This window comes from Lagopus muta, chromosome 13 (genome assembly GCF_023343835.1).
Source record: "Lagopus muta isolate bLagMut1 chromosome 13, bLagMut1 primary, whole genome shotgun sequence".
In the NCBI taxonomy this organism is placed as follows: domain Eukaryota; kingdom Metazoa; phylum Chordata; class Aves; order Galliformes; family Phasianidae; genus Lagopus; species Lagopus muta.
The window spans coordinates 4,035,456-4,063,302 of NC_064445.1; the positions used below are offsets into that span (position 1 = coordinate 4,035,456).

Genomic DNA, 27,847 nt, shown 5'->3' on the forward strand with positions numbered 1-27,847 from the left:
GAGCATTTTCAGGAATTTTTTCGAAGATGGACTTCAGTGTTTCCACGCAGTCCAACTTTCCTTGGACATCGTAAGAATGAGCTTTCCAACAAAGCCTGCAGGACTCAGATTTACATCCTCACAGACAGTTTAATTACTTTCATTGCAGGAGAAAGTATTTAATCACATGCAGTCAGAAAAACAGCCCCTTAAATAAAGCCTTTTGGGCCTGCGATCCCCAATCTGAAATGCAATGAATTAAATGAAACACCCATACTGCAATCCATTTTGGAACATTTGATATTATCAAAACAGAGTTCCACAGCTGGCATATATATATGGTCTAACCCACTGGTAAAAGCCTTCCAGCATGTAATGCTGCTGAATGAGGGGTCAAGTGTACTTCAGGTGAAAGCTGATGGCAGCTAATTCACACACTGAAACTACTCCATTAAACGGTCGCTTAAACAGCAGTGGTGTTGGCTGCTGCTTTCACTTCTCCACGGTCACAACGTCAGAAGCATTTGGCCACTGACGATTCTCAGCAATAGATCTGCACCAATGGTTTCTCATTTCAAAAACAAATAAATGAAGAGGGTGAGGAAAGGCAGGAATTCTCAGATGTTCGTTACGGCAATTCAGCACAAGTCAGCCTGTTGGAGTCATAGGAACCCACCGTGCTGTCAGTGCTTATCTATTAAAGCTGACTCCCAGCACCAGCTGGTGCTCCTCCCCGAAGCGCCATCTAATTTATTACACACCAGACAGTTAATAAATCCTCAGCTCCAACTTGCAGCCAGTGCAGAGCGCCCCATCCTAACCTTTCCACTGCAATCAAGGCTGATTCCATAAGCAGCAGAAACTCACATGCAAAGTGCAGATATCAGCTGTCAGAGTAGAAGCCTTGCCCCAGTCGGTTCTAACACAAGTGGTATTACAGCTGGGTACGGATCAGAACACAGTCCCACAGGGGACCTGTTACAACTCCAGTGAGACACTTCATTCTGAAACAACAGACAAAGCACGTGTGTATTGTATATATATTTTATAAAAGAGCAATGCCTTCTGAAGAGTGGAGAATAGCCAGAACGCTAAGAAGATGCTGTAACAAGAGTCAATATTTGTGCGTTTGCTTTATGAAGCTTACATTCTAACGTTTACAAAGGCCAGCACTTATATAGGACTCTCCACTAACAAACAAATCTGGAATACATCAATTGTACAGGTAAGTCAGCCCAAAATAAGCGACAGCTATGCTCTTCTGTTTTAAGAAAGCATGCAATAGTTCCCCCCCTTTGCCACCCCTTGCCCGGGTTTCTAGATCACAGAACCAGTAAAGCACAGTATAACCAAAGTGGGGCACAGGTAACAGGTTGAATTTCATCACAGACCGTTTATCGACAGTTTTGCAAATGTAAAAGCAGCCCTCTTCAGCAACAGGAAGGCAGAGAAGATACAAGCATGAATAAAAAAATAATTAAGCAATTTAAGACATCCAAAATTGAAGAAATAGCACTGGGCATATACAAATAAAATTAACATTCCGTACTGCAGAGCTCATTTAAAAATGGCACCAAAGGACAATATATTACAATATGCACATTTATTGGAGGCGGGGAACTAACGCTCCACAGGTGAAAATGATCATACAAATAACAGTGCCAGCGTTGGCCCATCACGGTACTTCTCACAGCTGAATGAAAACACTCTTAAAAATAATCTGGTAGGTACACATCTTCTGCAAATCAACAGCTTCTTCAGAGCAGAAAGGACTACGGATCTCTTCCTGTCCCTTTTAGCCAGACAGTATTGCCAGAGATTGTGCCCACTTTTGAAGCACGTTATCTCAATTTAAAGTCAGTGCTATTTTCTTTCAAAAAAGGTCAGAAGTTGTACTTAGAGATAACAAAAGCATTTATGTTACAAACATTCAGAAATGGAAGCTTACGGTTCTGGCAGACAACGTTGCGTATTAAATACAAACCAGCCAGCAAGTACTGAACATAAAAAACTTATTCAATCATAAAAAAATACTATAATTCATCACCACAGACTTTTTACATAGTTATAAATAATAAATAGCATAACACAGTAGATTACAAACAGATTTATTTTGCCCCGTTAAAGTCTTTAAAAAGTAAATTCTCTGCTGTCTCACTTCAGACTGACCAAAGTACTGTATCACGACGAGTCACGGCTCCAACGTAACTCCTAAGCCAAACCAACCTGCAGAGCTTCCACTCAACCTCAGCTTTGAAGTCTTCTGTTAGAAATCCATCGTTCCTTGGCCACTTGCCCTGCTCGTCACAAAGGCGTTCAGCGCTGAACGCAGCAGCTCCCAAAGTTCCTGCACAGCTGCCAGCTCGTTGGGGTCGCCCACAGCACCCGGCGACGGAGCACTCCTTGGAAAGGAACACTAAGGAAAGCAGCACTGATGACAGATCCTGGTAAGCACGCTATCAACAAGCTGTACATAAAGGACGTTTCCCACCCACCCCTCCGGTTTACATTCCATAATTTCGTAACAATGTCCCCTAAGGCACAAAAATACCTATGACCTCAATGCCACAGGAGACATTGATGGTGCCGTACGTGTTCTCCTACACAGTAGTTTTAATAACTTAGTTATCTGCGTGGTATGTCTTAGATCGAGGCATGGGTTAATTCTCCTTGGCCAAATGCTGCTAAATATTGACCTTATTTCATATAATCCATAGGATGAAGAGCGTGGGGAGAGAACTATGCAGCTATTTGAATCACGTTCATTTATACTGTTATTTCTTCACTGCCAGCAAAAGTGACAGTCGTTCCCTATGTTGTTGGTTTCTGTAATGCAATGGTGAGATCTCCAGACCCACCATGCTCTCCTGTAATCAAAATTACTAGCAGCGTTTACATCTTCTCCCTTCTGCAAAGAAATTGAGGCTAGTGCCTGAATTAAAAAAAAAAAAAAGGCAGGAAAATAGTTTTACTCACTGGTTGAAGAGCCAGAAAATAAATTAGTATTTTCAAATCCTTCAGAACCAAATTATTTCCCTAGACACAGCGACCACGATAACGATAGAAGTATTTTTCTCAATACTGCAACACTAATAGGTAGATACCTATCTCAGAATCAAAAAGTGTATGCAAGTTCTCAAAAGCAAGAAGTTAGTATAATCTGAGCAGACATCTTGTTTAAAAAATAAAATCAGCAAAACCAGACATTAATATGGTCTACAATGTCCATTAAATGGATAAATCAAAATCACTGGAAAGTTTCCAAGGATTACAGTTACACTAATCTTCCATTTAACAATCCTCATATTAATGGTTCAAGGATCAGAGTTCATTTCTCTGTACAGCAAGGGAACAGCACGGCCAAACACTGACTCAGAACCGATTAAGTCACTTAGGTGAGAGATCATCCATCAGAATGAATGAAGAGCATGAGTTTGAGCATGTAACTGGCGACTCCGTGGTTATGCTGCCTTTAGTCAGTGAATCAGAGGAAGAGCCAACGCTGCTGCTGCTCCCATCAAGAATATCTGAAGACAGGCTGGGGAAAGAGAAAGTGGTTATTTAGTAACACAGGCACCACGGCTTCACGTGCACAGCTAATGTGTTTTCTCCTTCAGAGGAAGGCATGTAGGAGGCATATACTACCACTCAGCCTTTACTTGAAGACTGGCAGCCCTGAAGACTCCTTGCTTTCTGTAGCATGTTATGGATACATTCATGCTCCTTAAGGGAACAAGGAGCAGAACTGTGTTTTTTTGAAACATGCATCATAAATCACAACCCTGATTTTAATCAGTTGTAGGGAGAACTACAGGACAAGAACATAAAAGGTTATAGAAAAGGAATACTAAGAACCTCAACAGCAATGCAGCTGATGTGTCATTAATTAGCTAGCATATATTTTAATGTTATGCTGATCAAAGAGACATTTTGAAATGCATTTCTCCTTAAGTAAGGAATCACTTTGAATTTTCAAGTCTTGATACACGATCATAGACAGCGTGCAGAAAGATGCTTTTGGAATTCAGCTGGAATGAAAACGTACAAAATATCTGTGGTATTCCAGTTCTATAGGTAAACTTGAAATTACAGTAACACAGAGTTGATTTAATACTCACTGTCTGACTTTTGACACAGAAAAGAATCAGCTTTTTATGACCATAATACACAAAGCAGACAGACAATTAAAGCTAAATGTCTTGAAGATTGCAACATGAACTGTGACTGCAATTATTCACACACACATTTTCTAAGTACTCAGTTAAGTGATGTGGATACTGTGACCATAGCCTACAACGTACTGGAATGACAAGGCAGCTTCCAGATGAAGTAACTTTACTTAGGAGCTGAGATTTCTAACAAATACATTCAGAATGACAGTTTGGATATGTAAAATCCAGGCTACTGTCTGCCCACAAGGAATTGATTAGACAGACAGGAATGTTACCACACTGCAAATCACAGCAAGAGCTCCCAGTAATGCAGATATGCAAACCACGTACAAAATATCCTTTTTTTTTTCTGAAAAGCAGAGATCTTGTAATAAATGTGCATTCCCAAGTTTGGTATTTCATGGCACACAATATTTTACCATGAACTGAGATCCGTCAGATGTGTAACATCTGGAGAAAGCATGTTGGTTGTTCCTTGAAAAAGTCTCTTTGGCTGACTTTCAGTTTCCATTTCACCTAAAGAAAACAGTGCAAATAATCAAACTCACTTGAGTCTCTGGAATGTCCATTTAATATTTGCCTAATGTAAGAGAGGCCTGTCCCACAATACAGCAAGCTTGCATTTGTAATATGATAAGCCCTCAAGTACTTGGATAAGAAATTAATTTTATTCTAGCCACTGTTTAATCATCCAGCCTATTCCTTAAGTTAACTGATGCTTCAGCTCTGTCTGAGAGGCTACAGTGATCTGAAAGACATCAAAACAGGCACTTGGTACTTTAGAATACAATCAGAGCAACCTAAAGCAAACTGATTACTGTGACTTAATTTTAAGCAAGCAGTTGAGATAAGGCAACTGGCATATGTCAAAATCCAGTGATTAAAACTTAGTGCTGATGGAAATAGAAATTCCAGCTTGGTACACAGTTTCACCCTTCCGAGTAAAACAAACTTGGGCATGAAGGTACACTTCTAACTAAAAGCTGAACAGAAAAAAAATCAGCATGAGTTTGCATTTCCAGTTACTCATCACAGATCAGACTATCTTTGTACCTGTACTCATCTACTGACACTGGAATATTAAACACGACAGGCAGAACTGATATAATCTGTTCAGTATAATCTGCCCTGAGAATGGTCTAGCTCATTAACAGCTCCTGCACAATGGACATTTGCAAATACCACAAACTTCCCAACAAGCTTCAAAGAAAACCCTCTCAGCTGCAGTATGTTTTGATTTTTTAGCTTGACTATCCAAACATAAGAAATGGGAGTAACTTGTTTCTCCTTTTCCCCATCTGCAGTTATGGTGCAGTATGACAGTAAAACAGTGGACATGTTATCAAGAGAATCACACTACCACTCATTTTATAAGCATGACAACACCCCAAGTTTCTTATTTCCTCTAGCACACGAGCATACAGACCCCTCCTTCAGGGAGGAATGACAGCTTCTATGAAGCAGAATGGGCAAATTAACAGATGTAAAATAGTTGATGAGCACAGAAAACCCAAACCACCAGTTTGCATACTGCTTAAAAGTTCACAAAGTCAGTGCTGCACTGCTATGCCTGGTCTGCCAGCACTCCCTACAGCAGTGAATTGCTCTCAAATACATGATGCATTTAGGAGAAGACACTAAATTCATTCCAATTGATTAGATAGTTTAATATTAGGTAACACCCCAAAAATTCCTTGGTATAGGAAAGCTTGCATCTCCTCTTTGTAAAAGGTGCTCCATCAGAACACATGGATAAGGTGAGCAAAGCCTGCCCTTGTGTTTATTTTTTTTATTACACTTAGGTACAGTCTGTTGTAAAACATTTCAAGTAAAACACTGGAGCATGAATATCTGTTACCTGTTTATCAATGAACCTGATACACTCTTATTTAACTTTTAATGGTTCTAAAATCCATACAACTTAATAGCCAGTGGAAGTTTTCTTGTTGATGTTATACTATCTTGGTGTTCTCTGTCCATCTAATATGAATTGCACGACACCACCTGACAGGACAAGCAATCAGCCTTGAAAAACAACAAAACAGCAACTTGTTTTGAAGGCTAAATTGTAACTGTAAGTCTTATAAAATTGAATGTTTTTGGTGCAGTTAGTATGTATGTATATATATATGTGTATATATACATATATACACACATCCAGAAAGGATAAATATAGCTGCAGACACACATTTCCACATTCTAATCTTACAGCTCCACTACAGATAATTGTTCTAGGATGTAATTTGAAAATCTTTAATACAGAATACTTCCAAGAAAGAATGCAGTTTTCCTCCTTCAGAAGAACATCAGTTGGTTCCACTTCTCTCCCATTCTCAAACACTCACCTTCTGAACTTTCACAGTGAAAACAAACATTCAGCACTAAGTTTAGAAGATATTGAATGATAAGCAACATTCTTAGGATGATCTGAGGGGTGTGCACTGCACAGTGGTACTCTGAGGAATGCCGGGGCTTGCAAACATTCATACATATGTAGTTTGAAGAATAACTGGCCTCTTTCATGCAGCAGCTGCTTTAATGATTTTCATTCTTGTGCTTTAGACTAGTTGCCTTACCTTCAGTTTGGAAATTACAATTAGCAAATTCCAGATCACCTTGGAAACAAGTGCATTATATTTACAGGACAACTAAGAAGAGAAAAATGCATCTTGCTGCAAAATGACATCCATACTGCAGCACTTCAAACACAAAGGCACATACCTTTCCTTTTAATGGGGCCGAGAACACTGGGCCTGATGCAGTTGATTGGACTTTGACTCCTCCTGCTACAGAGAGAATACTGACAGTCAGGGCTGTGAAGGGCTGCAAGTTTGAACACCACCATACCTTGCATGAAATCAACACAAACATATCGTATCAAACACTCTTTAAAGCTGAACTGGAATGCTCAGGAAATCTGAATAGGTAAACAAAGAAGTGCTGCCTATTAGACTGGATTATCTACCATATACACTTTCCAGAGTCTTCTTTGCCCTCAGTGCATCACATACTCACTTCAATCCATTTCTAGATTCAGTATAATATGTATACAAAATGGGTATGCTACCTCATTAGTAAAGTTAATATGAAGTACCCAGGAATCTCCCTGCAAGGTACCAAGTCTGGTTTAAAGTTAACACTGATTGTTTTAAGATCATCCACGTGAAGCTATCATTGGTAAAGGCCAAACCTGCAGAGCATTTTTATGTGGCAACACTTCAGCTATTTTAAAAATGAAGTCTCTCTTAATGCTTTGGCATCAGCTTTAACTAATCCTCGTGCTTACCTTGGGATTTAAGCCAATGTATACCTGCTGCTTCAGAAGTTACTTACTTGGAGAATCGCCTTGTTGGACTGGGAATAGGACTGGGAGGTAATCCATTGCTGCTCACAAACATTTGCAATGATGGTGAAAAACATTGCTGCAGAAGAAGTCATTTTAAGATGATTCAGAATTGCCATTTAAATAGCTAAGTGTCTTCCCCCCATCAATCTCTAGTTAGAGAAAACTTAGTGACAGATCAGTAATCAAACACGAACTTGGAGGAATTAAAACTTAACTTACAAAGATATGATGGCTAACAAAATACTGCTCAGATCAATGTAAAAATCAAAAAGAAACCCCACACACATGAAGTCCAAATTGAAATAGACACCATTTCTAAATAAAACTGTTGTTTCTGTTCTTCCCCTCACATTCAGAGGTAGCAGTACAGCACTCAGGACTTCTTAGATGTTTGTTAAACAAGCTGTTTTTACTGAAAATACCTCTGATCCAAAAATTTAACACTATATGCTTGAGTAGAACAGTGCATTTAGCTCTGTGATCCTGCAAGCTAATTTGATTTTAGCCCACAAATGCCCATAATCAAGCACAAAAACGATTGTAAAGTTTACTGCTGCTATGCAGCTCCAATTCCAAAGGCACAGTGCCAGCGTCCTGTAGTGGTGTCACATTAGGAACTGACTTGCAATGAAACAGTAGCACTACAAAAGCAGAACCACAAGAGGGTGGAAACAAGGTCAAGCAGCCCACGTTTAAACAACACACTTGCCAGTTTTTCTTTGCTACATTTCAGTTTCCCCGGTCCTACTGAAAAGAAAAAGTAGTTCATCCAACATCTGCCTTTCTCCCTCTCCAGCATTTGCCATCAGTTCTCAGTGCAAATTTGACATGCTCAATGCTCAACACTTCTTGACAGTTGAGTTTATGCCTTCCTTTCCATAACTGATGGGCATACACTGATTCTCCTCACCACACAGATGTGCAGCCCCTAGTCTCTGTCTGCTCTCTTCCTCTCCACGTACAATGTATTCAGATTTTGGTTCTTCTTCCCCAGCACGCCCCAATTACACAGTTGGGGATCACAATCATTACCACAGTGATCTTGTTCAGCTCCCTTAGAATCACAACTCTAACTCACCCAAACATTACAGAAAAGAAAACGTGAAGGAAGTCACACACTGCTTCAACTGCAGGCTGTAGGATAAACACCCGATTCTCAGAAATGGATTTGCATTGGGTTCTGCCATTGCTTTGTGAGCTTCACCATTTGTGAAGTTTCACAGTTTAGCTAGATTCTGAAATGTGTTTTCTGTTTGGTGTCTCACTTATCTTACCTTTCCTATTCCTCTTGTAGGCGAGGGTGCAGGCGAAACTGGAATGAAGTCAATTCTCTTTGGGGAGGAAGATTTCTCAGACTTGTCCAAGTCATTGTCACTCTGAAAATACAAAGGTTTCAAACTTAACACTGGCAAAAAGCATTACTTCAGAACCCAAGCCACAACCTCCTGATGGAAAGTAGTCAGGCCAAGTGAGCAAAAGAACTAAAACGGATGAACTTAAGTTTATCTCAAATTATTTCCACAGTTACTCCTCTCTTTCCCTTAAATTCACCAGTTGAGCATAGAAGTAGAATTAAATACAAAACATCTACAAAGAGATTACCAGGCTCAAGCTCTCCTCCCATGATTGGCTTATCTGCATTGCTGTTTGCACTTCCCTAGGATACAAAAGATCCCATCAGTAGATACAAAGAGAACAACTGGACTGTTTTATCATCTTGTTTCAATAACGCTCACCTTTCATGCGCTGTTTCTCTGTTCATTAAATCCACTCCTTCCTCCTGCAGGAGATAAACATTCTAAGTTTTCCCATAACATTTGATTCAACATAAGTACACGGCATTACACTCACGATTCAAGAATTTGCCCTTAGAATTGAAATACGGACAGCAGGAAAGAGGACTGCCACAAACCTACTTCAACATTTCTCCTTAATGAAACAGCACTAAAAATGCAAGGTAACTTAAACGTGACAGTAATACTCCTCACAATAATGCCTCTGCATCAAAATCAAATCCTTTTTAGCTCTGTTTTTTTCTAGCTCTCGAAAAACTCAGTAGGAAAGACTCCTGACAGATCAGTACTTTAATATCACATAAACGTTTCTCATTCTGTTATTAGATATACAGTTTGAAAACTGCACTTACCCTTCTGATCTGATGAAGTCGACTACTAGGAATACGAATAGGAGATGATGACAGCAACTGAAAAAAGTGACAGCCACGACAATTAAAGCACACATCAACAGCCTGCATACGCCTTATTCAGCATCAGCTAATTCCCACTGAATTAAAAATGAGCTGTACAACTGCATGCAGATGACTCAATAATGTTGCAAAAAGAAAACACTGACCTTCCAGAGAAAGGACTAGTTTTACTGCTTACAAATTTATTCTGTCTTTCAGTGAGTGGCAGAGCTGCACGCAGGTGTTGCTTCGTACCTCAAGTGCACAAATAGCTCTGTGTGCCATTTAGACAGGACAGGCATTAGAAACAAAGCCGAGAATGTTACCTAATTCCCTCCTGGCCAGCTTAATAAGACAGATCCTGTACTAACTTACACAACCAGCTGACTTCTACAGTGTTTTATCTCTGTCTTGAACAGTATTTCACAAAACTTTACTTCTGCAATTGCAAAGTTTATTGTGCGTTTACTCCCTCTGGATGCTGCTGCCACATCCAAGCAGGCCACCAGTTCTCAATCTGGATGTCCTGTTTATTGTGACTGATCCAAGTTCCAAAATCTTGAAAGCTTTTTTTTTTTTTTTTTTTAAGGAAGATTTGCAATGGAAGACTTTGAACTAAAACTCCATCTCATTTTTATCCTGATCAGAATCACAGAACAGTAACGATAAATATATATGAATACGTATCTATTAAAACTACACTCTTTAAGGACCACAGGTTTTGAGAAAAACAAACCTTAATCTTCAATATCCTCAGATAAGAAAGAAAAACGTTAGGGAAGAGAGCACAGAGGTCCAGAGCTGACAACAAGGAACAGGAGAGAAAAGAAACGCCACATTTTTGAGAAGTTCAGTACTGTGCAAAAACAGGCCCATATAACAGAGGGCAAAACGTTGCCCAGCATATAAAATACGCTTCTTCATACAAATCCCTACTGTCTGATCAGGCTTTGCAAAAGAACAAGTGGCCCTGACAAACAAAAAAAGACAAAACCAAAAGCAAACAGGTGAATGAAGCTCTGTGAATTCCTTGTGAGTAATCAGACAGCCATTAAACACTTCCAGTTACAATAGCAGTTAACTCTTCCAACCCACGTTGGAATTAATTTTAAGATTGTACTTAATCAGAAACTACTCCGAGCTTCAGAAATCGTTTCCTTCTCAGTCTGGAAGCTTGCCGTGGTGCTTAGTGCAAGTACAAATTGAGTTCAGCTTCGGTTCTCCATCCCACCCCCTCCTCGTTAGGGGTAAACAGAGCGTGCCTGGGATTCCTTACCATGCTGTGCCGGCTGGTAACTGTCGTGCTGTTCCTGCGAGTTCGCAGCACATAAGGCTGAAAAACCTGGGAGCTATCACTGGAGGGAAAAGGAAAACAGAGAACAGGTTTGCTGAGGCGTGTTTTACTTCAGCCGGGCAGCACTCCGCCGCAGCGCACTGAGAGCAGCCCTGGGAGCGCATCGGGAGCGGCGCTTCGCTGAGGTCACACAGCGCGTCTCCCCGAGAGCCGCGGGCGGAGCAGCGCCGCAGCCGCCGGACGGACCGCGCGCCCCGCAGCCCGGCCGCGCTCACCTGAGCCCGTGGATGAGGGGGGCGCTGTTGGATCTCCTCAGCCCGCCGCCGTCGCTCGGGGCCGCGGCGCTCCCCGGCGGCAGCTCCAGGTCCAGCTCCATTTTCTCCTGAGCCATCACGGCGGCTGCGGCTCCGGCTCCTCCCGCTCCGCCGCGACGCCCATTCACCGCCGCCGCCCGCCGCGGCTCCTCGTGCCGCGGCCGCCCCTACAGGCCCCGCGGGCGGCGCCGCGGGCAGGGCCCGGGGGCGCGCCGGGCCCGGCGAGGGGGGCGGCCCCAGCAGCGCCCCATGCCGGGGGCGGCCCGAAGGCCGGCCCGTTCCCGCAGCCGCTCCCGCCGCCGCCCGCGCTCCGCGACGCCGGTCCCGCCGCTGCGGACGGAGCGAGCGCCTCAGGCCGGACGCCCCCCGCAGTCTCAGCGCCCGCTGTCGTCACCCAGCGCGCACGCGTGGGAGACGGGGCGGAGACCTGGGACCGCCTTACAGTGCGCACGCGTCCTGCCATCGCGTGCCGCTGCGCGCATGCCCGCGGGAGGCGCGTCGAACCCAAAGCTCAGCGCCGGCCGCGGACGGACTCCCGAGAGCCTCCGGAAGGAGAGCGCGCGCTGATTGGCCGGCGGGGCGGGGAGTCTGTTTGAAATAGCGCAGTGCGCGCCGTGCGAGAGCCGCGGGTTCGAGTCCAGTGGCGGGTGGCTCGGAGCGTTCTGTGAGGCCCTGCTCGGGTTCTCTCTTTCTGTGATATAAATCCTGCACTTCTTTCCGGTATTTTTTCTTGTCTGCCCGAAGTTCTGTTTTGCTGCTAACAAATGAAGCTTTTTCAATGTTTTATGTGAATATGAGCCTCTGTACTACATTCAAAAATCCAGTGTAAAGTTCATTATGACCCCTGTGATTCCAGTTCTTGGCAGTATTTCAGTCTGGGACTCAATTTTCTCCATCCGTTCCAAGCAATCAAAGCATTCACATTTGTGCTTGCTGACTGATTTATTGTTCAAATCCTTTTCTATAATAGCAATTTCAACAGACGCATTTGTCTCTTACATGTGGGGTTTAAGGGCCTTTTTACCAGCACTTGATTTCAGAAGGTTTCCATTTGTGCCTGGGAAATACCTACTATTCAAAGCTGCCGTGTACAGAAAAAATAAGGATGAAAGACTTGGAATTCTTCACCATTTCAAATGTAAGAGGAAATGTGGCTGCATAAATTCTGTTCCTTTCAATAGGCCAAATGTGTATGACTGTAGATAACTGAACTGCTTCTGGAGTTTGCTGCCAGTTTTGGCAGCAGTTCCACATCTACAGGTATTTCCAAGGGACTGTTTCTCTGACATCTACATTTCTTGCATTATTCTGACACTACAGAAGCACTTGTGCCTATTATAGATCTGAGATGACTTACCAGGGCCCCATGTTACACCGCTCTAAGTATTTTCAAGCCTTTTCAATATGCCCTTACACCAAAAAAACCAGACACCAAACCCCCTGCAGTGTCTTAGAGCAGAAAGAAAACGCTTTACAACCTCGAGCCACTCTTCATGATATTTCATAGCTACTAATGACGCTTTTCTGTGAAATGACAAGGAATCCCCACTGCACCCCAAGAGCAACGAGGTGCAAGAATTAAAGAAGCCAATTACTGCTGTTTTGCCCAGCACATCGCTGGCTCTTCCTTCCATCCCCAACTGTTCTCTGCAGGCTGCTTTGCCACAGCATTTGAAAAGCATAAAATCTTCATGAAGGAAGACAGCAGAGCTAACAATCACAAGGAGCACCTGGAGCACTCAGTGCTAAGCAGAGCTGTCTGTAACTCCGCCAGCTGTGCAGGCAGATGAAAGCCCACAGCACGGACTCCGCTGCCATCAATACGTTACTCGGTTTAGCAGGGAGGCTGGACTCGATGACGCCTTGACGTCCCTTCCAACCCCGGTGACTCTGTAATATGCCGCCAAACAAACGCGGCCGTTGATAAAGCAGTATAAGGTAATTAAGGTAAGTGAGGACACAGCATCGGAGCCCCGAGCTCTCGAGGGAGGTGATGTTGCGCATGCGCACTGCCGCCACGGCGCCTCTGCTCACGGCGCCGAGCGGGCATCCAGCGGCGCATGCGCGCTGGGTGTGCTGGGGGAGGAGGAGGGGGGTGTCCGGTCTGAGGCGCTCCTCCCTCCGTAGTGGCGACGCCGGTATCGCGGAGCGTGGCGAGAGCGGCTGTGTGAAGGGTCCGGCCCTCGGGCTGCCGCCGGCATGGAGAACTACTTGGGCCGCCCCCCTCGCCGGGTCCCGTTTGCCCGCGGGGCCTGTAGGGGCGGCCGCGGCACGAGGAGCCGCGGCGGGCGGTGGCACTGAATGGGCGTCGCGGTGGAGCGGGAGGAGCCGGAGCCGCCGCGATGGCTCAGGAGAAAATGGAGCTGGACCTGGAGCTGCCGCCGGGGAGCGCCGCGGCCCCGAGCGACGGCGGCGGGCTGAGGAGATCCAACAGCGCCCCCCTCATCCACGGGCTCAGGTGAGCGCGGCCGGGCTGCGGGCTCAGCCCAGCGCTGCGGTGACGCCGCTGCGCGGGACTCGGCGGTACGGCAGCCGTAGCTCAGCGCCAAGCGGTGTCCGCTGTCCCGTGCGTTGCTTTGGCTGATGCCAAAGGGTGGGATCCTTCCCACCCAGACCGCTCTGCGGTTCTGTGTTCTGGTGTTCAGTTTTGTCTCCAAGTGCCGTTCTTTGGCGATGAAGAGACCTCGTAAACCTCATACCAAAACGACTGAGTGTACGCTGCGACTCAGAAAGCGTCAGTGCTTGCCTGGCCGACCGTGGGCCGAGGTTAAGCAAGCAGAACGTGATTGGTTTGTGTAACTGTAAGGAAGCAGCTGTCCCTGCACTGAGCAGGACCGGAGCGCTGTGAGTGATGGCTGCTCCTCAGGGACACTTCTTAAATTAAAAAAAACAACACCGACAAACCCTAAAATCTCCTCACCACACTGTAAACAAACCGTTTAATTCAAGATCTGGGCAGACAGAAAGGTAAGCCAGAGCTCCCGCCTTGGAACTGCATCCGCTCGGTGAGGTGTTTATGCAAATGGCACTGAAACCCGACGGAGCTAATTGCAGGTGGTTGCAGTGGTTTGCCTGCTAGGAATTTTCCAGCAGAAAACTCTTCTTGCGAGATTGCAGCTCTTGGCAAGAAACGTCACTTTTTCCCAGAATGGCTTTGTTGTGCAAACTGGAACAAAGCTCAGCTCCTGGGCTGCTGCTGTGCTCTGTGGCTGCCTACCAGCCCCATTTCCCTGGTACCAGATTTGGTAAGAATTTCTCCAGGTGGCATTTCCTAGAGCACAGAGTTTACCTTTCGCTCAACTTTTGATTCTTGTTTTCGTGCCAGATCAATCTTTCCACCCTGCTACTTCTTCTTTCCGGTAAGCACTGATTGTTGGACTCAATCCATGTGGCTCAAAGTTTCTGCAAAGACTGAATTCCTTTAGTATCATTAGGTACTAATTAATTGCTGTTGGCAATACTAGCGATGGCCAGAGAAACTTAGTTTAGGAATCAATAGAAAGAGGATTGTGTTGGAAAAGGAGCTGTGCTTATGTCAAATACTTAATCCTGCATCATTTAAATTGATGTGTTGCTTCCTGATTAAAGGCATCGCTGCAGCCAAAAGTCTCAGGGGTTTTTAAACTGTTCTTGCAGTGTGCTTAATTTAACCTCTGCTGAAAAAGAAGTGTTCCTCGTGGTGAGAGTTACTGAGGTTCTGCACTGTTATGTTCTGCTGCCACTGAAGCTGGTTTCTGGTTGTATGCTATTACAAATTTGTTCTGTCGAATGATGCCTGTAAGCCTTTCCAAACATAATGAATTCCCACAGAAAGGGTCTGTTGTAATTTTCTAGTTATTTTTAGGCTCAATGAGATAAATCAGTTAATAGAAGTAACTGGGGCTTGGTTGTGCTTCACCTTGAAATGATAAGTGTTATAGCATTTGAAACTGAGCTCATTGCAAGGGGTGCTTGTTGATGGGAAGGCAGTGGCTTTCACATTTGACAGATGTTTCTTTTCACAGTGATAACTCACAGGTGTTCCAGGGCAGCGTTCTGCGAACCCGCAGGAACAGCACCACGGTTATGAATCGCCACAGCCTGGTAAGGACACGATCAGAGCACCCACATCAGGCCCAAAGCAGAGTGTGCAAACTGAAGTCAAGAAGGAAAGGAGCTTGTGATCTCTGAAACTAACCACGTTCTCAGAAACAGGGCTCTGCTCTGACATTAGTGTGCTGTAGCTGTAGTGAAATGCTCGCTGTAGGTTGGTTGGCCTTGCAGAGTATTTATGTTTCACTGTGATAGTAACTTCATAGAATCATACACTGCCTCAAAGATCATCTAGTTTCAAGCCCCCTGCTGTGTGCAGGGTCCCATCCACCAGACCAGGCTGCCCAGAGCCACATCCAGCCTGGCCTTGAATGCCTCCAGGGATGGGGCGTCCACAACTTGGTTATGGAAATGCAAGCAGATGTTTTCAGAGTAGGATAGCAAAGAAAGCTGGTTGTATAGATGTGCTCATAATTTCTGATGCTTAAAAAACAAGTGCAGTCATGTTCCAGTTTTAAGTTCTTTTTCTATTAAAGTCAGAACATACTGCTGAAATCCACAGCTGATGTAACGAGATAGGACTGGCTGATGGAACACAGAGCTTGAGACCCTCCAAATGAAGAATTCTACCTCTTGGAAACATTTTGATTTTTATCATGCTTTTCTTTCTACAGTTCCCAAAAATCTGAATTTGTAAACTATTAAGCTGTAGGAGGGTGTGATTGTGGCTGACTGAGAACACCTGCACAGGTTGCATGTATTGGTTTGCTTGTCCTTATCAGAAGGGCTGGGGTATGTTGGAAGTTGCTTCCTCCAACAACAAGGAGTTTTGCCAGCTCCACGCAGCTTTTTCCCTAGAACAGCCTTAGGAAAAACAGATGTATGTAAGATAATGCTTAGCTGCAGTCAATATTGAAGTTTTGGAAAAGCTGATGTTCAGGTAGGAGAGGGATAGCAACAATTTCCCATTAAGTGTGGGGAAAAACCACAGTAACCCAGTGATGCTACCATAATGGCCTTTGGTGCATTCCCATGTGTGGATTTCCCTGTTTGGTTTCTTTGGCAGTGTTGTAGTCTCCTGTAGAGCTGATTGCAGTTACCCTGTTACTTCTTAGCTGCCTTTTGGCAATGCTTTAGAAGTAATCTGCTAGCTCCATGCTAGAGGCTGAAGAATGGACTCTCATATTCCCTTGGCTGATGTCCCTCTGCTAACATTCTGTTTTAAAACCAGGACAGACAGCTACACAAGCAAAGGCTTGTGTCTGTAACAGGTTCAGGGTACTTAATGTGAAGTTGTAGAAAGATTATTGAGAAATAAGTCCTGATAGACTATTATGGTAACAAATTATTAAACAAGTGTCTCATTTTCGTGTACTTTCTAGGGCTGCAGCTTAGAGGAAACTTATTTATTCTTATGGTCAGAGTAAAGGGGAAACAAACTGAAGGTAAAGCTCAGTTTGTTAGGTTCTTTTCTTGAAGTTCCTCAATTGTTGGGGGGGGGAAAAAAAAAGAGAATTCTAACTTGGGGAGGTTGGCTGTAACTTGCTGAGAAGCAGGAGCTGGTGCACTGCTGGGCTGGTTCTTACAGCTGTCCCAGAAGTGAAAAGCAGGTTTACTCTTCTACTAAGGATGGAAACTTTTTAGGAAAGACAGACGTGGTGCTTAAGGACAAAAATTGATTTAGAGCTAACAAAGGAATTTTCGGTAATACCTTGCAGTTTGTCTCTTTTCTCTTTTCTTCAGTCTCTTGTCTCATCTTCTTAAACCTGCTGTACATTTTCTTGTACAAAGAGCTCTTCCTCCATGCTTACGTTGCATTTGGAAATCTAAGAGACTGCTTCCTTCCAAGACCTTCCCTTCAGACTCCACAAGGCATGCATCAGAGACTTGAATTCAACACTGACCCCACGAGGAAATGTCCCTGTGGCCTCATATAAGTCATTTTTTTGGGCTTGTATTTATTCTTCACTCTTTGCTGACCAGATGCTGACAAAATACAGCTGAAACTTGTGCTAAAAATCAGGTGCTTTATCAGCAGCTAGATTGGTGCCTCTTCTCTTTGTATGATGGGCTGGTTTCTGGTTCTGTTGAGCATGGGAAGGGGAATGAAATTGGAAATGAACTTAGAGATTATCCTTTCCTCCTGTTGCCCTAAGCCAGGATCAGCTGCAGCTAAACAGTTTCTGGAACATAATTAACCTTCAGCATTAAGGGCCCTAAGCAACTTCTCCTGGTATTCATGCTAGAGCAAAATAAGTGTAGTTTTTTTTGGCCTTAGAATATTCTAAGATGCTAGATTGACATCTGTCCTGATACATTTAATTTCATAGTATCTAGGTGATACTAGTACTTCAAAACACTTTTTATGTGTTTAGAAAAATTAATCTAGGTTTTATTGCAGCTTAAGCTGTAATAAAGATGGTTACAACGTTCAGTAAATGACTGAAGCTGTCAGTTTATTTCAACAGATAAATGCTAAGTTCAGTTAATATTTCACGTTGTGTTAAGCTGAATGGGAAAGAAGTAATTTTTCTAAAGTGTTGTGTTAACTCTAATGAGAGCAGTGGGAGCTGTCAGAGTGCTTAGGTAGCAGAAGTGCACATCCTGGCCCCATCTCTGGGCTGTTAGGCTGCTTGTCCCAGTTGCTCAGCTGAATTCTAGGAGCTTTTCTTGCTGTATGAACTTTTCCAAGTCTCAGACTCTTTCATAATGACATCAGCAGGGGCTGCTATGCCATTTCTGGTAAATACATGTATTGCCTAGGGATCAGCTGTGCTCAGGATCTGTGCAATTCCTTTCAGAACACATCAGTGGCATCCAGTGAATAAATGCTGTGGTTTTCTTTCCTACTGTTTTTTTCTTTTAAGGCAAAGCACTCCAGGCTGTGGTTAAATGTTTAGCCACTGTTTCAGCTACAGCTTTCCCTGGGTTGGTTTTTCCCTTGTTTGCTGTGAGGCCCCACGGATGCTTGTGTTGGCAGAAGAAAGAGGGCAGTGCAGGGACAGGAATGGAAGGGGCAGCTGACTGCTTATTTTGGTCGTGCTGTCTGCCAGAGTGGCACCAGTGAAACTTCACCTGTGAGCACACAGCAGTATGATGTGGAAATGCCTGTGGTCCTGTTTTTGGGAGTGCTTGGTGGGGTTTCTATATACTGAGAGTGCTACAAATGCTGTTCTAACAAACAGAACCCTTGGTGCCTATGGTTTGAGTTTAGAGTAGTGTTACAGAGTTGCATTTCTGTACCTTCCCCCTCCCTCTCCTGTGGTTTTTAAGTGTGTTTCAGCCATGTATTGCTTTGTTCTGCAGTTTGTGCCATCATCTCCTGTCCGTATTCCTAGCAGCCGTCTTCATCAAATCAAACAGGTAAGAATAGGTTCTAATCTCTAAATATGAAATTATTTGTAGGTGGCTGGGTTGTTTTTGTGCTTCATTTGGCGCGTGTTTAATGTGAAGTGTCTTTCAAATGACTTCAGATTTTGCTACGAATCAGTTCAGAGTCTGCAGTGCTCTATTGCTTCAAGGTATGTTCAAAAGTAAAGATTATATCTCGTGTGCAGCGTCCCAAATTCTGTGAAAAGACAAATATGTGTTACAGTGAGAAGAAGACTTGAACTGAAAAAGGTGAAGAGTCTTAGAATTGACACTTTAGGAAGGAAACCTGTAATGTAAACCCTTCCAATAAAGTTTCACTGAGTTTTTTTGGCAGTCAGGCCAGCATAAACACTTCAGGCTAATGACAACTTGTGTTGGCACAGCATTCACTGCAGCCGGAAAAACAACTGGGTAAGGAAGCAATCTGGCAACAAAAAAAAAAGTTCAGACTCTCCTGGCTGGGCTGCTTTTAATCTGCATAAGATTCTCATCCAGATCACTGGTTGTGCAGTTAGAGCGTGAGGGGAAGGGCGTTGGAGCATGGAGGAGGAGGGAGGGTGGCAGATAACTGGGCAGGTTTAACTAATGCTGCTGCCCACTGCACGGCTCGGGCTGAAGATGCACGTTTTAAAACTAGCAAACTTGAACTCTTGTGGCTCCTCCATTTTAAATATTGTCCTTGGCAGGACGAGGGGAAATGGTTTTAAGTTGAAGGAGGTTTAGGTTGGATGTCAGGGGGAGGTTCTTTACTGCCCAAAGAGGCTGTGGGTGCCCCATCCCTGGAGGTGTTCAAGGCCAGGTTGGATGGGGCCCTGGGCAGCCTGGGCTGGTGTGAAATGTGGAGGTTGGTGGCCCTGCCTGTGGTGGGGGGTTGGAGCCCCGTGATCCTTGATGTCCCTTCCAACCCATTCTGTGATTCTGTGATTGACTTCTTGGCAGTCAAGTGCTTACAAAATTAGCTTGAAAGTGCTTAATTTTGCTCTGCACTTTCAAGTTTGCAATGGATGTGCTGCTTCTCTGACTTTGTAGAAACAAAAGTTTCAGGCAGCACTTTCAGGGTTTGTTGTTTGAAGTGATGTGAGGTGCTTCTGCATCCCACTCAGGTGTTTAATGTCAGTGCATTAATAACACTAAAGAAGACAACTGCTTTTGTTTACTATGTAAAAAGTATACTGGCTTCAAGAGATGCTGAAACACTCAAATCAGTTTTAAAGCTGTTTTTATCAGTATAGAAAAACTTAGGAGAAATACACGAATATGATGAGCACAAGGAGATGAATGTCTGTGGTTCCTCTGCTCTATTATTACATGAAATAAAGGTTGATTGCTCAAATTGTTTTGAGTTCAGATATTTCTGTATTCAATGTTATTCCACAAATTTGGGTGCTGACATTTCCTAACTTGTCCTTGGTGGTTGAATTCACAGTTGAAGTGCTCTGCGCTCTGTGCTTCTCGGCGCACGGGAACAACGTGCTCCACTTCTCATCTCTTTCAAGTCCCAGCAAAGCACACAACCAACTGTGTTAGTAGGGCTCTCCATAGGATGGTTGTGAATGTATTTAGTTCAGCTTTTATTCTTGAACTGATCTGAACTGGGGAATTTACTCCTGCACTCCATTGACTGTGTAGTGTTTGTTTAGTTTTAAGGAAGGATGCACACGTACCTAAGAGGGGATTGAGTCATGTTAATGTTTAATACCTCATCTCTGATCTGTTTTAGTAATACTGTATGAATGTTTTAGAAGAAAACAGCGAATCCCAAATGTACTGCATGTGCTGTACAGCAGTGAGATGCAGTCTGGTTGGATACATAGAATAGGGACTATTCCTTATTCTATCAATCCAGTTGTGTCCTTAAACGTGTTTCTGCTTTAAGAAGTAGATTCTGCAAGAGCACATAAAGATACTGCAGCGTGTGTAGGATTTCTGGTTGGCATTGTTCTGCATTTGAAGTGCTTTTTTGATAGAGTGAAAATGAATTAAAAAAACAGTGTGAAAAACAGTCAGCTCCCAACTTCTTGATGGTCCCTGTTGATGTGTTTCTTTCCTTTTTTCTCCCTCTGCTCTTTGTCTTGTGAGAGCCTGAGGTAATTGTTACTTAACTAAGTTGAATAAAATCTCTATACAGAAGTAAAATAAAATCAGTTTTCCTGGTTTTCTGTAGCAAAGCTTTTTTTTTTTTTTGTCTTAATTTTTCATCTATTTTTTAGGAAGAAGGAATGAACTTAATGAACAGAGAAACAGTACATGAAAGGTAAGCGTTAAGGGAAGCTAGCTTACTTAATCCAGTCTTCTATGGGCCTAGGGCAATACATTTCTTTTCTTCTTTATAGAGAAGTGCAAGTAGCAATGCAGATGAGCCAGTCATGGGAGGAGAGCTTGAGCCTGGTAATGCATTTGTGCTTTAATTTGTATTCCTGCTATCAGTATCAGGACACTACAGAAACTTGCATCAACTCTTTTTGTGTAGTTTAAGCACAGTTAAGGTGGTTAATGTAGCACTGCTTTTGACCAGCAGTTTTTCACACTAGTAAGGCACGCAGTTATCAGCTGCTCAAGGATACCTGTGGGTTCCTTGGGCTGGAATGTCAGAGGAAAACTGCATGGATGTCTGCATGTCCAAATTTTCCTCCGTGTTCTAATACTTAACAAGTAATGCTTAAGGCTTGTTTTATAGATAGTTGCCTAAGAAAAAAGTTCACGAGGATGAAGCCCTGTAACTTTTGATCCATGCTCAGTTCTGCACAAAACAGCCCTTCTCACGTGAAGACACTTGCTCACAAGATTCACTGTATGCACTGTTTACAGAGTAACAATGATTTTGAAAAATCATCATCTCCAAAGCAAGTAGACTTTGTCCCAGTCTCTCCAGCTCCTTCACCTACCAGAGGAATAGGGAAGGTGAGCAAAACGTGGTAATAAAAGCTTTGTCCTGAGCAGTGCTAACTAAATTTGATCCCATTAGTAGCGAGAGAGCAAGCCACCTGCTCCTTTTACATCAGCTGCAAACCAAAAACTAGAGCAAACCAGAAAACCAACCCTCCTAAGACTCAAACTGAAACTCCCAGCTAGCAGCTGTATGCCTTGTAGATGAGAGTTTCTGTGGAGTGTTCCACCTCTAGTCTGTGGTAAATAAATTGAATTTGCTTTCAATTTAAAACAAGAGGAGGAGGCACACGTTCTTATTTTATTAACTAGTGTGTTTAACCAGCCTGAGATGGAATAAATGCTTGCCAGCTTGCATGCATTCTGCATGAAAGTGGAGTCTGTCCAACTTCAGTTCCTTTCTCAGTAACCAAATTGCTCAGTATAGCCAGCTAGATGGGTTGCTTTAAATGTGGAATGGGTTGCTGATTTACCTGCATAAGGATTGGTTTCTACTCTCTGTGATACTAAGTGTAAATAACACAAACTTCTGCTCTCAGCAATGCTTCTCACCATCTTTGCAAAGTCTGGTGAGCAGCAGTGGATTGCCTCCAAGTCCCAGCCCAAGTCCCACAAGGCGATTTTCAAGGTAAGTTCCAGATCATATCAGCAATAGGAAACTGGCACAGCTTATTCACACAAAGCTTTTGAAACACCAAAATGTTCTGTCAATAGTTGAAGTATATTTCTTATAATGTGATCTGAACATCAGATTTTACAGTGTCTTAAAATGGCTGTTGAAATCCTTATAACAGCAGGGAAGCAGGCTACGTTTCAGCATCTGTCTTTGCAATATCATGTCTGTCTTGCTCTTTTTGTAACTGACTGAATATTAAGGGGGAAAAACCAGTGGATTTAGGATTTGTTATGGGTTCTGTTTTGTTCTGAGTGCTGTAGGCAGAAAACCATTAGGTTTCATTGGGCCATAACACTTAAGCAAAGTGCCTGCCTGAGCTTTCAGACTGCTCCACTTGTGAGACAGTGAGACCTAACTTTTTCTGTGGAGGACTGCGTTCCCTGGTCTTTCTTCTAAATACATGCAAATCAAATGTCAGAAAACTATTTTAGAGAGGCTGTTTTAATGCCTGTTTTCTTACTGTATTCCACTTTATCTGAAAATCTTTCAGTTCTTTACATGTTTTCAAGCTTCCCTTGGTAATGGTGCTATCAGTATAGCATCTGTCTTCTTTTAGCAGGAGAAGCCAGAGTCCAATTAACTGCATTCGACCGAGTGTTCTTGGGCCAATAAAAAGAAAAGGTACAGTATTTGTTTTTGGCTGGGACAGCAGGCAGAATGGTTACTTTTACCATCATTCATATGTAGCTCTTTGTAATTCTGTTCCACTGGCTGATGCAGAGTGACTGGAAGTAAAGGGTGTTACAGATTACTAAATAAACACAACTGTTTGTGGTGATGAAGCAATAAATGAGTGCGTACTGTTCAGTAAAGCTGCTTCTGACCCAATGTGTCTGCATTGCTGTAGTTGTTTAGTGATAAGTTTAATGATAATTAATCCTGAACTTCATTTGCATTAATTACAAGAGGGAAAACAGCTTTATTTTTTCTCAGGTTCTTTGCTTGGCTGGTAGAAGTCGGTGAATTGATTGAGCTGAATTAAATGAAAACATTTTCTTCTGAAGTACAAATAGCTGATAATTATGTCTCAGTCCATAATTTAAACTCTCTTCCTGCTTAGGCTAAAAGGTATCTAAGAAATAGCCTTTAAAATTTCAGCTTCAAACTTCTGTTTTTAGTACTGCAGCTTATGGAGTGTTACTTTCTAAGTTTGAACTTCTGTTTTTTGCTCTGCAGATGTTGGTTTAAGCGAGTAGTAATTTGTATCACCCTTTCTCTTACTAAAGGTGTAACTGAAATGGAAGATCATCCAAAAAGGCTATTCCAAGGCTCCACCAACATGCTTTCCTCTGAAGCTTTGCAGCAACCAGACCTTAGTGGATGGTAATTGCCACTTTGTTGTGCAGGCTGCACCGCAGGCACTACAAGTCTCCTTTTCATCTAGCAATGCTCACACTTGGAGTTATATTCCTTTTGAATTAGTGCAAGCATCCTGTGTTTCTGAAGCCTTGAAGGTGTGATAGCAAACAGACATTGCCATTCACTTCAACTTTAGAATTTCTAGAACAGATAGACAGTCTTTGTCTGTTAACATGCTTCAGGTACATAGGAGTTGAAAATCTTTGGGGAAAGATTCCTTATGGCTTGCAACTTCTGAAATCCAGTTGCAAATTGTAATTAAATACGGATGTTAATATTTGAGGGGGGAGGGGGTTATTTTGTTTGTTCTGTTTTCTCCCTTTGTTCTTAGTCATATCGGACCACCCCAACCATCCCTGCTAGGAGGAGATAAAAGCACTAATTGGAAAATAGCCACATGAAATAGCAAGGGGATTTAGGATTTTGGTTGGGAGGGCGTAGTAATACCTAGGGTATGCCAGGACAGATACCAAGGTGAGATTGTTTATGGGGTCATCTAAAGTGCACAGGTGTGCACAAGCTTTGAGCCCATTGCAATGGTGATAGTGAAATAGGTGTATTTGAAGACAACAGCTTTTTTGCATGTCCTGTTCATAGTAGGCACAGCAGTATGGGTTTTATTTGCTTCTTTTAGGAGATGGTAACTCTTAAAAAACATTTTGTTGTTGTCACTGGTGATGGAACAGTGCTTCGCATGCTGTGGGATATGCACTAAAGAGCATCTGGATACGTGGGGACCTTGTAAGAGATGGGAGTAAAGCTTGCAGCACTGGTAAATGAGTGAACTACTTTGGGGTGAAGAGAAAGGGGCAGATGTCTGTTTGAAAGAGATGGCAAGAGGTATTGTGACAGGTGCATTTCAAACGTGAAGTTTACCATTCCTGCAGGGGTGTGTTGTTCTTGAAATGGGCTTATTGTGAGTAGGTGCCGATGTTTGGAACTTTTAAGGGGAACTGGAGGGCTTCGTTTCTCATCTCTTGATGCCGCTGTGTTTTCAGTTTGTCGGCGCACGCCCTTGATGACAACAGGAGCAGTGCAGGCTCTTCCTGTGACTCACCAGCTGAAGCTGGCACCAGCACCGACTCTCCAGTGTCGCTTTCTGACTCCAGATCTCCATTTTTACCAGTAGATCTTACAGCTAAGTTACCTATCGATTGAGAAGCAAATGTCTGCTAATGGATACCGAGAAACAGACTGGATATCAATAAGGCTTCCTGTTGCGTGTAACTGAGTCTTTTATGCGATTCTGTTCCTCATAGGAACTTCCAGAAATGTCATTATTCCCAGAAAACTGCCAGAATGGTTCCTTGAGGAGGAATTCACGTTTCTAGTGATTTGTATGACATTTACTGAAATACAGTAAGCATTTGAATTGCAAACATATTTGATGCTGACATCAGTATCCAAGCTGTGGATTTCCTATGGATTTATTCCTGTTGGTGTAAGTTACAAATACTGTATGCATGCGGAAGCCTTGGCTCTCCAGCAGACAAGAGGCAGCGTCCTTGCTAATATGAAGTGGTGCTTTGTGTAGTGACATAATTCACATTTGTCCTCAGTCTTAAACCAATGAAGCAGCTTACTGATTTGTTTTTATTCCCTCAGTGTGCGTTAGGTTGTTTTGCTGTTGCTCTGCTACGAAAGAGTGTTGGGGAGGGGGGGATAATTGATCCCTGTATTCTGTTGGGATGGACTTCACTGAATTCTGTTGTTCTAATTAGATTCCAAAAGAACAAGCTGGTGTATTGTCACCTTAGATGTGTGTCTTGGATTTTACTCATGATCAGGACTGCTGTTGTGACTAAACCCAAAGTTAATGTGGAACCTTCTGGGTTTTTGTGTTTTTTTTTCTTCATTTACATGATGTATTAGAGTGTTAGAAGCTCCATTAATCTTTTCATTGGGAAAAACAGTTATCATGTTTAGCACAAAACACTACGTTGTGAGGTTTTAGTATTTAGTACTCCAAAAGTGCATTATTTTAACAAACAGCATTTGTCCTTGAGTGTGACTTTGGATGGATGAAAACAAAGAGGGACAATGAATGCTTTTATGCAGGTTGAGGTGATCAGATCACCTTAGAATTTGATCTCTTGATGTTACTGCCTTGAATAACAGCACCAGGGTTTTTCTGCTGCCGTAAGCTTCGGGTGCTGGTTGGAAGTGCAGAGGTTGGTGATCCGCTGTGTTTCAGGGTTCTTGTACTTCATTGGAAAAGTCACTGGGTTGAGGCATCCCGATTTCAGCTCTGAAATTCCCCAGACAAGAGGAGAAATTTGTAAACCAGCATAGAGAACTGTGCCAAGCATTCCTGTGGCAACTTCATGTTGGTGGTTGATTCCTGCTATGGAATTGAACTTCCCCAGCTGGATCCCCCTTTGTGGTTGTAAGCCTTCTCTCCGGAGAGGTCAATAGCATAGCAAAATGCTTTGTTTTTTGGATGCTAAATCTTTCTAATGAGAAGATTGGAAAGATCCTCAAGTAGGAGAGAAGCCCATCTTGAATTCTGCTGCAAAATATTCACATGGATGGAGCTTTGGACAGCAGCCATCAGAAGTAGAAACGGATGACTTACTGCCTAGTGACTTTAGGACCAACAACTCGTTACCTTATTGTAGGAGAAACATAGAACCTATTTAATAGCTTTACACTTTTCAAGCAAGGTATATCAGTAAGGTTCGCTTCTGATTTAATTCCTTTCAAATTACTGCAGTAGCCAACTTCCTGCCTGCAGATTCTGTTATTATTCAGGCTGTCCTTTGCCCCGTGGCCGATGGATGAACTTGTATGTAACGTCTCCTTGCCATCTAATATGGCATAGTTCTGTTTTGCAATTTCAGATGATGTGCCAAAGAGTTGCTGTGCGCTCACTCTTCTGTGGTGAGGGCAGGACTGACTTTTTCAGCTTACTTTCTTCTTAAGAATGGGCCCCCCGTTGTCTGTTCCAATGTTACAAGAAAGATGCATTGGTGGGGGGTTCCGTGACTGTGTGTAAGTCAACTTGTCTTTTTTTCTGTTGGATATTTATGCTTTTCAAATAAGTGCCAATAAATAGAAAAAAATACATGGTTTTCTGTTTCTGTGCTGTGTTAGAAAGGTAACTGCATTACTATTTTAATCTGTGATTGTGTTTTTGGAATGAGCTCTTCCTGCCTTTAGCAGAGGAATAGATACATCATGGTGGGAGAGTGACACAAATACCAGGAAAAATGAGCCAGTGCCTCAGCCAGATTAATTTGCTTGGGTCTTCTGTGTGTTGTCAGCAAGTCGGTTCATCTGAATACCCACCAGCTGTCCTCCTGATCATTAGAATGAGAACCTAATCCTAAACTTGGACTTTTCACCTTTCTTCTGAAGACCGGGCTGTAAGCGATAGCTGACTTGCACAGACAAAATAGATCTGCAAAGTCTTACGTGTTCTTGTGAGGCAATCTTGTGATTCTCAGGTCAGTTGTGTGTTTGTGAGCCCAGTGCTGCTGATGAAATCACTGCAGGCAGAAGTGACTGCAGGAGCTCCACCAGCCAGCTTCAAGCTACGTAACAGCTTGAACGTTTCTTAGCAGTTGTCACTTGAGAAGTGTTCACTTTGTTGTTATGTTTCTGCATATGTTGCATTTGGAACTTAAAACAGAGAGGTTCAGGAGTTGCTATTAGAATATGTGAGCTCTTTGTACCCTTTCTTGTTGCCAGCTGTCAGATGGAGTTTAAGTTGTTCCCTCTTCTCATAAGCACAGAGTTAAAATATTTGTAAGTGTCATTGAATGTTGCAATTAAAATACTATAATTAAAACTGTCTCAATCCACAGAGGAGCACTTTGCTTGGAACACACTGTTCAATAACTAGATACAAAAATTGCCACCTTGCTGCTTTGTGTACTGTCTGTTTTGAAGGATTATGTTGTGGATGACTTTATTGCTCTTAGCCTGTAGCAGTACAGTCTTCTCACTTCTCATTTGATTTGTGGTTTCTGAAAATGAGCATCCTTGTTGGATGTGATGAACCCAGGCCTGAGAAACAGGCAGGCCATGAAGATTCTTTAGGCAGATCTGGCACTTAGCAGATCAAACCTGTTTTATTTAGCACTCTCTCCTGTGATGAATTATGGCACGTAAATCTTTGTCATTTCACTGGACGTGAACTGAAGTAGGAAGAGGTAAAGGTTCTGTTCTTTGGACATCTGGTTCTTATTGCTGCTTCCCCCCTTTGCAGAGGAAAATCAAAACCATGGTGT

The 27,847-nt window shown here is 43.0% G+C and overlaps 2 protein-coding genes and 1 non-coding gene across 6 annotated transcripts; 1 reads left to right on the forward strand and 2 right to left on the reverse strand.

Moving 5' to 3' along the window:
* Window positions 1-1,001: 1,001 nt before the first annotated feature.
* On the reverse strand, window positions 1,002-11,466 carry PABIR2 (PABIR family member 2). The gene is made up of 10 exons (XM_048959621.1): window positions 11,252-11,466; window positions 10,959-11,037; window positions 9,644-9,700; window positions 9,234-9,277; window positions 9,100-9,154; window positions 8,772-8,873; window positions 7,485-7,573; window positions 6,873-6,937; window positions 4,571-4,667; window positions 1,002-3,517 (listed from the first exon to the last, which is right to left on the reverse strand). The coding sequence occupies exons 1-10, from the start codon at window positions 11,365-11,367 to the stop codon at window positions 3,367-3,369; spliced, it is 855 nt and encodes a 284-aa protein (XP_048815578.1). The 5' UTR covers window positions 11,368-11,466; the 3' UTR covers window positions 1,002-3,366.
* LOC125699982 (small nucleolar RNA U109) lies at window positions 3,603-3,747 on the reverse strand. The gene has a single exon (XR_007379749.1). It is a non-coding gene; the product is annotated as a small nucleolar RNA U109 (small nucleolar RNA).
* Window positions 11,467-13,373: 1,907 nt separating the features above from the next.
* On the forward strand, window positions 13,374-26,679 carry LOC125699773 (P2R1A-PPP2R2A-interacting phosphatase regulator 1). 4 transcript variants are annotated; one of them, XM_048959651.1, is made up of 10 exons: window positions 13,374-13,748; window positions 15,295-15,373; window positions 18,629-18,685; window positions 20,905-20,948; window positions 21,028-21,082; window positions 21,503-21,595; window positions 22,120-22,208; window positions 22,813-22,877; window positions 23,483-23,579; window positions 24,614-26,679. In XM_048959651.1, exons 1-10 carry the CDS (start codon window positions 13,633-13,635, stop codon window positions 24,771-24,773), a joined length of 855 nt encoding a protein of 284 aa, XP_048815608.1. In that variant the 5' UTR covers window positions 13,374-13,632; the 3' UTR covers window positions 24,774-26,679. The 4 variants fall into 4 exon arrangements, with proteins under 4 accessions (XP_048815608.1, XP_048815609.1, XP_048815610.1 ...); XM_048959652.1 differs by having other exon boundaries at window positions 22,816-22,877; XM_048959653.1 differs by lacking the exon at window positions 21,503-21,595.
* Window positions 26,680-27,847: the final 1,168 nt, after the last annotated feature.

Excerpts from the sequence above, each read along its gene's own strand:
- PABIR2 (XM_048959621.1), bottom strand. The coding sequence starts at position 11,367 with ATGGCTCAGGAGAAAATGGAGCTGGACCTGGAGCTGCCGCCGGGGAGC. Across the intron at positions 9,701-10,958 it reads TTACCAGCCGGCACAGCATG|TTGCTGTCATCATCTCCTAT; the intron begins GTAAGGAATCCC and ends CACTTTTTTCAG. Across the intron at positions 3,518-4,570 it reads CTGACGGATCTCAGTTCATG|CCTGTCTTCAGATATTCTTG; the intron begins GTAAAATATTGT and ends CTCTTTCCCCAG.
- LOC125699773 (XM_048959651.1), top strand. The coding sequence starts at position 13,633 with ATGGCTCAGGAGAAAATGGAGCTGGACCTGGAGCTGCCGCCGGGGAGC. Across the intron at positions 21,596-22,119 it reads CTACCAGAGGAATAGGGAAG|CAATGCTTCTCACCATCTTT; the intron begins GTGAGCAAAACG and ends TTCTGCTCTCAG. Across the intron at positions 22,209-22,812 it reads CCCACAAGGCGATTTTCAAG|CAGGAGAAGCCAGAGTCCAA; the intron begins GTAAGTTCCAGA and ends GTCTTCTTTTAG.